Source organism: Vombatus ursinus, unplaced genomic scaffold (genome assembly GCF_900497805.2).
Source record: "Vombatus ursinus unplaced genomic scaffold, bare-nosed wombat genome assembly UNPS02014787.1, whole genome shotgun sequence".
NCBI classification, from domain to species: Eukaryota; Metazoa; Chordata; class Mammalia; order Diprotodontia; family Vombatidae; genus Vombatus; species Vombatus ursinus.
The window spans coordinates 4,767,354-4,780,130 of NW_020954565.1; the positions used below are offsets into that span (position 1 = coordinate 4,767,354).

Consider the following 12,777-nt stretch of genomic DNA (forward strand, 5'->3'; position numbering starts at 1 on the left):
TTTTAATTGTTTTTCTATCTTTACACAAAACATTTTTGGATGCTATATTTATAAATTGTAACAAAAGAAAAGGAGTGTAGTACAAAAGGAATGCTTACAGCTGTCCTGGATAAAAAGGTAAATACTGTCATGCTTATTTTTTTCTTTTGGCCTATTTGCGCACGGATGTAGTATAAAAGATTCTGAATGATATTTGAGATATTTTCAAAATTGTGTGTGTATCATATTGCAAGGGACTGTTAGATGGTGCAGTGGATAGAGTATTGGGCCTGGAGTCAGGAAGACTCATCTTTGTGAGTTCAAATCTCAGTGGTCTCAGATACTTGCTAACTGTGTGAGCCTGGACAGGTCACTTCACTCTGTTTGCCTCAGTTTCCTCATCTATAAAATGAGCTGGAGGAGGAAATGATGAACCATTCTACTCTCTCTGCCAAAAAACCCCAAATAGAGTCATGAAAAGTTGGACATGACTGAACAACAAAAAACCCATGTTGCTAATCTGGGGGTAGAAGTTTGGTTTTTCAGGGACAATGGGAAAGGGTAAAGGAAGCCACTTGGTTTATTGTGCTTTATGAGGAAACAAATTAAAAGGGCCAGTGTCTGATCCAGTAGTGTTGTGGATTACATTGTGAATCATCATGTTAAAGGATTGATCCAGTTAGTTTTCAATACTTTCAGATTCATAGTGCCTTTCATATTCTTTGGACATTTATCTTTGAATTTTGGACCTGTTTCTAGAATCACAGAACTGATTTAGGAAGAGTTATCTTACAGATTGTGGGGATCCTAGGTCTTTGCAGGAAGGAACATGGAGACTTTTTATTTGGATTTTCTAGACACATACCCCTGTTACTAATATTCCCTCAATTTTGACTATTCTTTACTGCCTTTCCATTTTCTCATGTGGTCCTTTACACTTGGAATTTACTTATCCTCCATCTCTGCTATACTTTAAGGGCCAGCTCAGGTGCCACTTCCTTCAGGAGACCTCTAGAAGTTAATACACCTTCTTCAGAACTCATGTCCTTTATGCCTCTCTTATGCACTTTATTCAGATATATTTTATAGTTATTTGTATACATCTTACATCTTCTCAGTTCTTTTTTTTAGCTCCTTAACAGTAAGAACTATGTCATTCATCATTTCTTTTAACTCCTAGCACTTAGTAACGTGTTTGGCTCATTCTTGACAAATTTGGATTCTGTGTTATGATGGTGCTAGGAATTTAGAGAAGTGAGAAATTATTATGGCTTGAGGTTAATCAACAAGCATTTATTAAGTACCTGTTATGTGCCAGTCACTGTGCTAAGCTCAGACAATACAAAGAAATGCAAAAAACAATCCCTGCTCTAATAGAACTCACAGTCTCAGTGGGAGAGACAACGTCCAAACAACTATATACAAACATGATATATACAGGATAAATTGGGAGCAGTCTCCGGGGAAAGGCACTAAGATTAGGGAGGACTGGGAAAGGCTTCTTGCAGAAGGTAGGACTTTAGCTGAGACTTGAAAAAGTCCAGGGAAGCTAGGAGGCAGAGATGAGAAAGAAGAGAGTTCTAGGCATGGGGGACAGCCAGTGAAAATGCCCAGAGTCAGGAGATGGAGTGTCATCAGCAAGGAGGCCAGTGTCACTGGATTAACAGTGTATAAAAGAGAGGAGATAGAGAGAGAAATAAAGTATAGGAAGACTATAAAGGTAGGAAGGGGGCAGATTATGAAGAACTTTAAGAGCCAAATGGAGGATTTTGTATTTGATCCTGGAGGTAATAAATAAGGAGCCATTAGAATTTATTGAATGGGGGGTGGGGGGTGGGAAGATATGACATGGTCAGATCTTAACTTTAGGAAAATCACTGTGAGCTGAATGGAGGATGGTCTGGAGTGGGTAGAGACTTGAAGCAAGGAGACTAACCAATAAACTTCTGCAATAGTCCAGGCATGAGGTGATAGTGTCCTGTGCCAGGGTGGTAGCAGTGTCAAAGGAGTGTATAGGAGAGATGTTGCAAAAGAAGAACTGATAGGACTTGACCACTGACTGAATATTGGAAATGAGAGAGAATGAGTCATTAAGGTTCCAGGGTTGGTGACTGGGAGGGTGGTGGTACCCTCTACAGTATCAGTTTTAGACATAGTGAGTTTAAGATGTCTATGAGACATCCAGTAGTGTTTTCTGTAACCACCATCAATAACTTGGTTAATTAATAATTAATCTTTGCTTTACCTTATATCCATATCTATCTGTCTATCTGTCTCACTAATTCATTCCATGAAAACTGTGTTAGATGAAACAGTGTTATTGAGGATACTTCCACAGGAATAATATAAATGTATAGTAGCCTGTACTATTATAATGGGAATATAATAATCCAACAGCATTTTTGAAAAATGACATCTATTGCAGTATTGTTTTTCATGTGTTATCAGTTGCAAAAATTAAGCAATTCTAAATAAAATTAGTTATGTTATTATTTTATTAGTTCAACTTGCTTAGTCTTGAAAATATGGATTTCATTCAAAAATAACTACCTTTACCAGAGGCATGTGTGAAATATGGCAATAAAGAGAACTGAAACAAGCCTAGAATAGACCTTTTGAATGATGACACTGTATTCTTCATGACAGCATATTATAAATGTAAAATTACTTATTTAAACTTTTCTTCAATTTGCTATTCCAAAATTATCCAGATTTAGCATTTTTCATTTTATTATATTAGTTAACTATTAATTACACAATCATATTTAATTAATACTTTAATATAGTTATTCACTTGTATTCTTTATGACTATAATGTAAGTATCAAAATTATTTGTTTAGCCTTTTCTTCAGTTTATTATTCCAAAATTATCCTAATTTACCACTATTTTTGGATTCTTGAGACATAAAAATGTTCATCCTAAGGGCTAAAAAACTGTCTAATCTGCACACAAAAAAGATGAATTGTAGCATCCTGTAATTAATCTTGTAAATATTAAAAATCCTTCCACATAACGTAGATACCTAAGAGGATTATGTATGATGGAAAGTAAACACTTCTGTCTTTCTTCATATACTTCTTTTCTTTCTGTTACTGAATAATGGTTATTTGCCTGATTAATGTGGTCAAGATTTACAGAATTGAAACTTCAGATCCTGTTAGAGGGGTAGAGTACAGACTTCAAGCTGGATTTAATTGATTTTGAATAACATCTTTTTTTTTTTTCAAATTGAATTTATGGAACAAAATAAGCATTTACGTAACATAGTATACTAAAGAAGATGAACTACAAATCTATTATGTACAACTTGTTATTCCTTTAAAATATATAATAAAGTTATCATGTAAATTTTTTTCCTTTTTTTCCTTCCTCTTTTCCCTCTCCTCCCTAGAGATGGCTACCATTAGACACAAATAGGTAAATATATGTAAAATTATTCTATACATACTTCTATTTATCAGTTTTCTCTGGATGCAGATATCATCTTTCTTCATATATCCTTTATTTTTAATATGTATATTTATAATAATCAAAATGGCTTATTCACTCAAAGTTGTTCTTAAAACAGTATTGCTATTACTGTATACAGTGTTTTCTTAGTTCTGTTCATTTTGCTCTTCATTATTTCATGCAAGTCTTTCCATTTTTTTTTTAAATTATTGAGTTCAGCATTTCCTATAGCACAGTAATTCCATCACTATCACATACCACAACTTGTTCAGCCGTTCTCCAGTTGATGGGCGTGCCTGAAATTTTCAGTTCTTTGCCACTACAAAGAAAGCTGCTATAAACATCCCATTCATATTCAAAGTTATAATTACTATTTGTGAATTTCCCTTCATCTTATTTTTACTCAGTATTTTCCTTCTCAGTCTCTCCCTCAACCCTATCCCTGCTACCCCATCCTCTCCTCCCACCCTCCCAATTTTAATCCATACACACCTCCAAAAGTCTCCTCCCCTCCTCCATCCACTTCCCCATTTCCTTGAAAATAATTTTGGATATGGAAGGTGTTTGTGTGTTGTATAAATATTAGTGAATTGTTCGTGGATTTAGGTTGATAATCTAATTTTTCAATTACATAATCATTTTATACCTTTTAAACCTTAAAAACAAATCTGAAAGTTTTGGTTTCTGGGTGACTATGTTTAAATCTTTGAAAAATCTTCACATTTTACTCATTCTTAATGGAATAAAATACATTTTCAAAATGAAGGGTAAGATTTTTCGGTGATTTAAACTTATCATGTGCTATTCATGATGGTTATCATCTTCTGTAAGACAACCAGATTCTCAGTGAGAATTACTTCCAGGGTTCAAATAGGTAAATTTATACGTTATTTTCAAAACTGTAGAGAATTTAACAAATCACTGTTGCAGAGCACTAACTATTTACCCTAGTGACTTGAGAGTTAATGTACCTTCAGAGGTGTTTAATTTATCCTTCCCTGAGTATAAATCTCTTTCTGTGACAATTTAGTTTAATTAGAATACAGTCAACATTAGTTTATTCTTGGGCTAATTATCTAGTTTATTGATTGTTTAGGCCTTTTGCTTCTTTTTCTGCCTTTTGTTCACCATATCCTTGTTGCTTTTTCACCAAAGGGATGAAAGGTAGGGGAAGAAAAATAACTGACTTGGATTAGAGTTCTCAGTAATATTATTGTTAATGGACTGTCTTTTAGAATTTGTGGAAATAATATGTAATATTATTGTTGTTCAGTCATTTTTCAGTCGTGTCCGACTCTTCATGACCCCATTTGGGTTTTTCTTGGCAAAGATACTAAAGTGGTTTGCCATTTCCTTTTCCAACTCATCTTAGAGATGAGGAACTGAGGCAAACAAGGTGAAGTGATTTGCCCAGGGTCGCACAGCTAGTAAGTGTCTGAGGTTGGATTTGAATTCGCCAAGATGAGTTTTCCTAACTTCAAGCCCAGAGCTCTATCTACTGAGCCACCTAGGTGCCCCAAGAAGAATATTTTTATGCATCATTCTTTTCTTTCACAGCATACATACCAGACATTAATAACAGCACTCACTTCCCAGGGTTGTTATGAGAATCAGATGAGATAATACTTGTAAAGTGCTTAGCGTGGTGCCTGGCACTTAACATGCACTGTATAAATGCTTATTCTGATCCCCATTCCCCCTTTTGGAGTGTGGAGGACTTGAGTGAGGAAGACCAATTAGGAGAATATTGAAATAGTCTAGGGGAGAGGTGCTGAGGGCCTGATCTGAGGTTATGGCTGTGTGAGTATAAAGAAGAGGTTAGATGTAAGAGATGTTGTAAAGGTAGAAATGGCAACATTTGACAACTGATAGATATGTGGGGTAAGGAAGAGTGAGAGCTTGAGGATAATGTCTCAGTTATAAACCTGGTAGACCAGAAGAATGGTCCCTTGACAAAAATTGGGAAATTTTGGTAGAAGGATGGATTAGGGGAGGAAGAGAAAATGAGTTTTGTATTAAACATATGAGAGTTTGAAGTGGACTGTGGGAGACCTAGTTTAATATGTCTAATAGGCAGTTGATGGTATGAGTTTGGAGCTTAAGAGAAACTGGGACTGAATAGAGAGATCTGTGAGTCATGTGCATAGAGTTGGGAATTAAGCCCATAGGAGCTTATGGAGGTAACCCAGAGAGAATATTTAGAGAGAAAAGAACTCATTACAAAGCCTTGGGGTACACCTATAGTTAGGAGAAATGCATGTTGTGACAGTGGCTTTAATGACAGCATCCTCATAGTTCAAGTTCAGTGTTAGAATGAAATGAGGCATTTGCAAGTCTTTGAACATTTAATGTAGGTGGTTTATTTTGCCTAACCCAGCAATAATATTCAACAAGGACAAACTAAGTGGCACTTAACTTCTTTGAACGTAGCCCCTCTCATCTTCATCTGTAAATTCATCTGGTCAGTAAGTCATCAGGATATGGCACAGGTAGGTGGCACAGTGGATGGAGTCTGGGCCTGGAGTCAGGAAGACGTGAGTTCAAATCCAGCCTTAGACATTTACTAACAGTGTGACCCTGAACAAGTCATTTAACCTCTGTTTGCCTCAGTTTCCTCAAATGTAAAATGGGGGTAATAACAGCACCTACCACATGGGGCTATTGCGAAGATCAAATGAAATAATATTTATAAAAAACACTTAGCACAGTGCCTGGCACAAAGTAGGTGCTATATAAATACTTATTTCCTCCCTCCCTCCCACCATATCAGTGATAAACATGATGACATAGCAAGCCAGATTGAGGAAAAACAGAAAATCTCCAGAAGGAGAGGGACTAGTCAGAAGTATCAGGTACAGCAGTAGGGTCAAGGTTGTGGACTGAGAGATCAGGCGTACTTATAATTGAGTTGAGATACCAGTGGATTGGAAAAGGAGTGTATCTCTGATTATAAAACAGAGGAACACAAAAGTGACCTAAATGTTCCTGAGTATTTATGCTAAAAAAATGCATATGTGATCAGTAATGTAACCTTAGTGTAATATAAACATTGCTGTATAAAAAATGAAAATAGTCTCAATTCAGTTTAATCAGCAAGCATTTATTAAGCATCTGTCATGTGTCAGAGCTAGGTGCTGGGGATAAAAATAGAATGGGGGAAAAACTGATCGTGTCTCAAGGAGCTTACATTCTAATGGAAGACACAACAACTAGTTTAGTAATTTTAAGCTATTAGTTATTTAAGTTCAAAACTTAAAACTATAGTATGGCTGATGGGACACTCATATATTACACACACATACACAGAAAATATAAAGAAAATAAATAGGAAGAATACAAAATATTTTAACTACTTGGTATTTTAGAAGGAAGGGCATTAGTAGTTGGGGTCATCAGGAAAGACTTCGTTTGGAAAGTGGCACATGAACTGTGTCTTTTAGGAAGAAAGGAATTTTTTGAGGTATATGTGAGGAATCAGTACAGTGCAAATACTGAGGACAGGGAAGGGAGGATGAGATGTTGAGTGTGAAGAACACAGAAGGCCAGTTTGATGGGAACACAGGGTGTGGGAAGGGAAGTAATGCCTGATGAGGTTGGAAAGATAGGTTGGGGCCAAGTTATGAAGAGCTTTACCAAACAGAGGAGTTTATAGTTTATTGTAGAGATATTAGGAGAGTAACATAGTCATATCTGTACTTAAGGAAAATCATTTTTGAAGCATTGTGAAGGAGGTTGTTGTTTGACCTTCATTCTCGAAGAGGACCATGACATTAGGGAGGTGATGCCATGACATGTAAGTGAATTGGATTTAAGTGAGGGAGGGCTGTGCAGTCACCCTTCACAGCCATCTGGGTCCAGTGACCAGATATAGATCAGGATGACTGGAATTGGCCCTGGATGCAGCGGGAGACCTTGGCTTGTTTAAGCTAAGGTCTTTAACAGGCCTCAGTCTGACTGAGGCAAAGCGCCATTTAGTGATTAAGGTTAGGTAAAAAATGAGGCAGAGAATGGCCTCTTACCTAGCCAAAAAAAAAAAAAAAAAAAAAATCAATCTGGGAGGGGAAGACCTCAGGGTTTCTGGTCAAAACAGAAACAATTGCTATTTACACTCACTCTAAGCCATCAGGACCCAAACAATGACCAAGTGAGGCTTGGGCTGGGACCTATTGTTGACCAATTAAAGAGAGCTGGAGTGATTTGAGTTTAGGCGTGGTCCTTAAAAGAGAAATCTAGTGTGTAAACCCCAAGATATCTTATGAAGTTTCAGCCAACAGAATTTATATTCTTTTGGGTTGAGTACTTGCAGATAAGGTTATAATTTCCTATGTGGACAGAGGTAGAGGAGGGAGAAGAAAGAGAGGAGGGAGGGAAGTAAAGAAGGACGGAAGGAAGAGAGCCAGAGTTATTTGGCCCTGCAGAGAGAGGAAGTCAGGAAGTTGGACACGTATAGAGGATACTGAGACACGTATAGAGGATAATGAGATCCAGTGTGTGACATCTCATGTGTAGCTGAGGTAGAGACAGGAATGGGTTGTAGGATTTAAGGAAATTGAGGAGTCAAGAGGTGAGAGAGTTTGAGGAATCAATATGAGTCAGGTGCTGAACTCTGTGATTCAATACATATTTATTATGTACCTGTTATATACTCCGACAGTGAGGAGCCAAGTATTTGGATTCATTCAACTTGGGGAAAAACATGTTTAAGTATATATAAAATACATAAAGTCAATAAAAAGGATTTTTTTAGGGAAAAGAGAACCCTAACATTCGAGGGATGACAAAAAGCTTCTTGTTGGAAGTGGTAGCTGAAATGTACTTTGAAAGAATTGTGGGGTTTTTTGAGGCAAAGGTTAGGAGGGAGAGCATTCCAGGAATAAGGGAAAGCCTATACAAAGGAATGAAGGTGTTAGATGGAATGTCATGTATAGAAACAGCAAGTAGAGCAGTTTGGGTGAAACAGAGTTTATAAAGAATAATAGAGTTTATCAGGTCAGTCTAGAAAGAGGTTAGAGCCAGATTGTGAACTGCTTTAAATGCCAGGCAGAGGGTTTTGTATTTTATCCTAGTAATAACAGGAAGCATCTTAAGCAGGGGAGTGGCAGTCAGTGTGCTTTGGGAATGATGGAAAATAACCTGGCTTCTGTGTGGAAGAGGGACTGAAGGGGCATGAGACTAGAGACAGGCCGAGATGTGGTCCAGGTGAGGTGATGAGGGCCCTGACATAGGGTAGTAGCTACATAAATAGAACCGGTGGAAAGGTACTAAAGATGTGGAGGTACAATCTACAAGACTTTATAACTGATTGGGTATGAAAGGTATGAAGAGAAGAAAGAATGGAGCATGGCTTAGATAAGGTTTTGAATCTGGGTGACTAGAAGCTTGATAGTACCTTTAACACAAATTGGGAGCCTTAAAAAGAAGTAGAATTTTTTTTTTTTAGAGGGCGCGGTGATGAGTTCTGTGTAAGTCACGTTGAGCTTCAGATACTTAGTAGGTACATGATGCAAAATTGGAGCTCAGAAGAAAGAGGAGTCATCTATATAGAACTGAACTCATGAAAATTTAAGACATCATCAAAGAATACAGGGAGAAGGTGGCCCAGGAAAAATCTCTGAGTTACATCCACACATAAGAGATGACAAATTCAGCAAAGGAAACTGAAGGAATGAGGTCAGATGAGTTAGATGAAGAACCAGAAACACTTAATGTCAGCAAAATCCAGAAAGCGTAGAACAGAAATGTTGGACATAGGACATGTGGCCCACAATATTTGCAAATGGGTCCAACTAGATTAAAATATAATTGAAAAAATACTTAACAAAATAAAAATAAAATAAAACATAGATGATACTATATTTTAAAACTAAGTCATTATATGGTCATAGGAATTCCTGCCTATGATGTAGTGACCTCCATTTCTTTTTGAGTTTGACACCATTCATATATAGTATCTAGGAAGAGGGAATGATCAAATCAGAAGATATAAACAGATCTAGAGAGATGAAGGCTGAGAAAAATCTTTTGGATTTAGCATTTAGGAGATCATTGGTAACCTTGGAGAGAGAGAGTTTTAGTGTCTGAAGCCAGATTGCAAGAGGTTGATGCCCAAGTAACATTAAACTATTAATTAGTTTATATATTCCTTGATAACCTATATTTGAAAGTATTATATAGTTATCTTCAATATTCTCTTTTCTTCATATGTGAAATTGTGTCCTTTATGTTTCTTTGTTGGCTTTTTAAGAATGGAAATTCCTCATGGATTGTTACTAGATTGACATTTTTCAGTATAGGTAGAGTGCTTAATATTTGGTTATAATTATGACTTAATGTGTGTGTTTTTTTTCTCCCAGTTTAGGCTTGATTTCCGATTCTTTTCACATGTTCTTCGACAGCACTGCTATCCTAGCTGGACTGGCAGCTTCAGTAATTTCAAAATGGAGAGATAATGATGCTTTTTCCTATGGGTAAGAGACATTTATTTCACAAAATCTTAATAGCATTTTAGGTGAAAAGATAAACATGTAGAGAACATTAACCTTTCATATTTAAACTGGTAAAAAAAAATAAACTTTTTTTTAATGTAAAGAAGTTTTTTATGATAATGGTGAAGTAGAGCCTTGAATTTGTTGTCAGGGTTTGAATCTTACCTCTGATATTTAAGTGTTATGTGACCTCATTTACTCTCTCAAGCCTCTGCTTCTCCATCACGTTTACTAAAATGTGGATTAAAATACTTGTACAACCTACCTTACAGTGTGATTGTCATTAGAGCCTTTGCAAAATTTAAATCACATGAAGAAAAGTGAGTTTTTGTTTTCATGTTTGTAGCATGATAAGGGTCAGTTAGGTGGTACAGTGGATAGGGTGCCAGCCCTGGAGTCAGGAGGACCTCAGTTTCAAATGTGGCCTCAGACACTTATTAGCTGTGTGACCCTAGGCAAGTCACTTCACCCTGTTTGCCTTAGTTCCTCATCTGTAAAATGAGCTGGAGAAGGAAATGGCAAGCCACTCCATAATCTTTGCCATGAAAAATTCCAAATGGGATCACAACTGAAACAACTCAACATGCATGATGATAATGTATTTAGAGTCATTGTATTATAGAGTAGATGGAGACTTATGTTCCTTATTTATATATTCTTATATATTTTGTAGCGATGTTTATATGCAGGCTGTTGTAATGGTTTTTAAAAAGATGAACTTGATTGTTTTGCTTTGTCCAAGGCACTGTACTGAGTGATCTGGTCTCCATCCTGAACTGTATTCTTTGAGACCAATAGTAGCTCACATTTGTGTAATACATTAGAGTTTACAAAATACATTTTTAACTGTCCTGTGATTTGTTCTTTGTAATTCATTCATTTATTCTACAAACATTCTTTTATGTTATTGTGGATGGTGGAGTTGCTGTGTGTTTCTGTCAATGTGTTGATTGACATGTGTCATGGCTATAGTTCAGGTCTCTCCTAATATTCAATTTTGCAAACATGAAGGATGAAATAAAAAGCAAATTGTTCATATTATTGTGACTAGCACATGTGCTAAAACCTTTTTTTGAGCCTTAGACACCACAAGATCATAAAATGCCTTCTAAATTATTAAAAATGATTAAATTTTATTCAGTATAGTTTTAATGCTATGCATTTTTCCTATTTGAAAATCAGTAATCTATGTATTGTATGTTTGGTGCTTGTTAAGCAAAATATACATTTAACCAAGAAACCCAGTCTCCAGTTCTCCTGCATAAAAGAAGTTTACGATACCTTTAATTCTAACATTTTGGAAAACAACTATAAAGTTTTTCAACATTTTCATTTGTAAATTAAATTGTTAGTTCATCAAGTGTTTGTCCTGACATATATATATATTTTTTTCCGTATAAAACACCTTTTATTTGTAGAATCATAATTGATTTCCCTTTGAATCCATGGTTAATGCATGATATTTTCTCTGGTAGTTTTGGACAAGCTTAGTCAGTAGGACAATTTATAATTGTTGATGTTGGCCAGCATTTTATATTTGAAATGGGTTTATGTACCATGTTCACTTATGCAGGGGTTACCTTAGTATAATGATTGCAATTGTATTTGGGGGGTGCAATAAAGTTGGTATAAAGAGAGTGACCGTAATAACTGGGACAGATAATGGCTTGAGTTGAATCTGTGGTAAACAGGTAAACATCACCTGGTGGATTGTCACTGGATAGGCTGATTCTTTTACCATCCCCATCTTTCTTTCTTTCTTTCTCTCTCAGGAAAGGGAATAAAAGGGGGAGACTTCTTGTACAACATTCAAGGACTACTCACAGTAGCCAATGTAGCTATTATTGGCCATAGGAACATTTTTAGATTTTGGCCCCTGTGACAGCTGAGCTGGATGCTTGACTCCCCATGGTCAGGCATTAAGCCTGTGGATAAATTCCACAGTGCTTGGGGCTAGAGAGACTCTGGATAGAATAGCAGGCTGGAGCTGCAGTAAAGGAAGGAAAGAAGCAGTGAGCAAATTAAATATTTGCTTTATTAATAGTCATCCTTTTTACACCATTATCTTTTAACTTATGAGACTGGATAAAAAGTATTTGTGATAAGCAGTAGAATCATAGACTCTTAAGAGTTGGAGGGTCCCTCAGAAGTCACCTAGTCTAACCTTTACCTAAATAAGAATTTTTCCTACAATATTCCTGGCAGTGCAGGCTTTCCTTGAAGGCCTTTGCTGAGGGGTAACGAGGCAGCCCATTTCAGCACTGACTAGCTTTAAGTTTTTCTTTATATCATGCTTAAATCTGCCTCTTTGCAGATTCCACAATACTTTTGTTTCTGGTTCTGTACTCTGGGGACAAACAAGACAAAACAAAGCCTTCTTTTGCATGATAACCTTTCAGGTACTTTGAACATAGCTACTATGTCTCTCCTAAAACGGCTTTAAACATAGTCATTTCTTTCTACAGTTGCATAAGGCATGTACTTGAGGCCCTTCACCATCTTTATTATCATTTTCTGGTTACTCTGGAGTATCTGATCAATGCCTTTCCCAAAGATGGTACTCAGAACTAAACCCAGTACTCCCAAGGTAGTTCGACCAGGGCAGCATATAGAGGTTCTCACACCTTATTTCTGCCTTTCTTAATGGATCCAAAGAGCATGGTGGCTTGTTTTGAGCAATTATTTCAGAGTATTAATGCCTATTGACTTTCAGTCCACCGAAGTCCCCAACTCTTACTGTTATCTTGCCATTCAAACTCCTCTATTGCATCTTTAGGAAGTTGATTTTTTTTTACCCAAGTTTTAAGACTTTAAATTTTTTGTTAATAAATATAATCTTTTTAGATTGATTCAACATTAGT

General features: G+C 36.4%; 1 protein-coding gene across 2 annotated transcripts in view; it reads left to right on the top strand.

The window, feature by feature from the left end:
- The window catches only part of SLC30A7 (solute carrier family 30 member 7), a 92,841-nt gene that overhangs the window by 13,898 nt on the left and 66,166 nt on the right, over positions 1 to 12,777 (top strand). The window contains exon 3 of one of the 2 annotated variants that reach the window (XM_027868254.1): positions 9,785 to 9,898. In XM_027868254.1, the coding sequence (XP_027724055.1) occupies positions 9,785 to 9,898 (114 nt within the window). The remainder of the gene's footprint in view (positions 1 to 9,784; positions 9,899 to 12,777) is intronic. The other variant, XM_027868255.1, reaches the window with a different exon arrangement.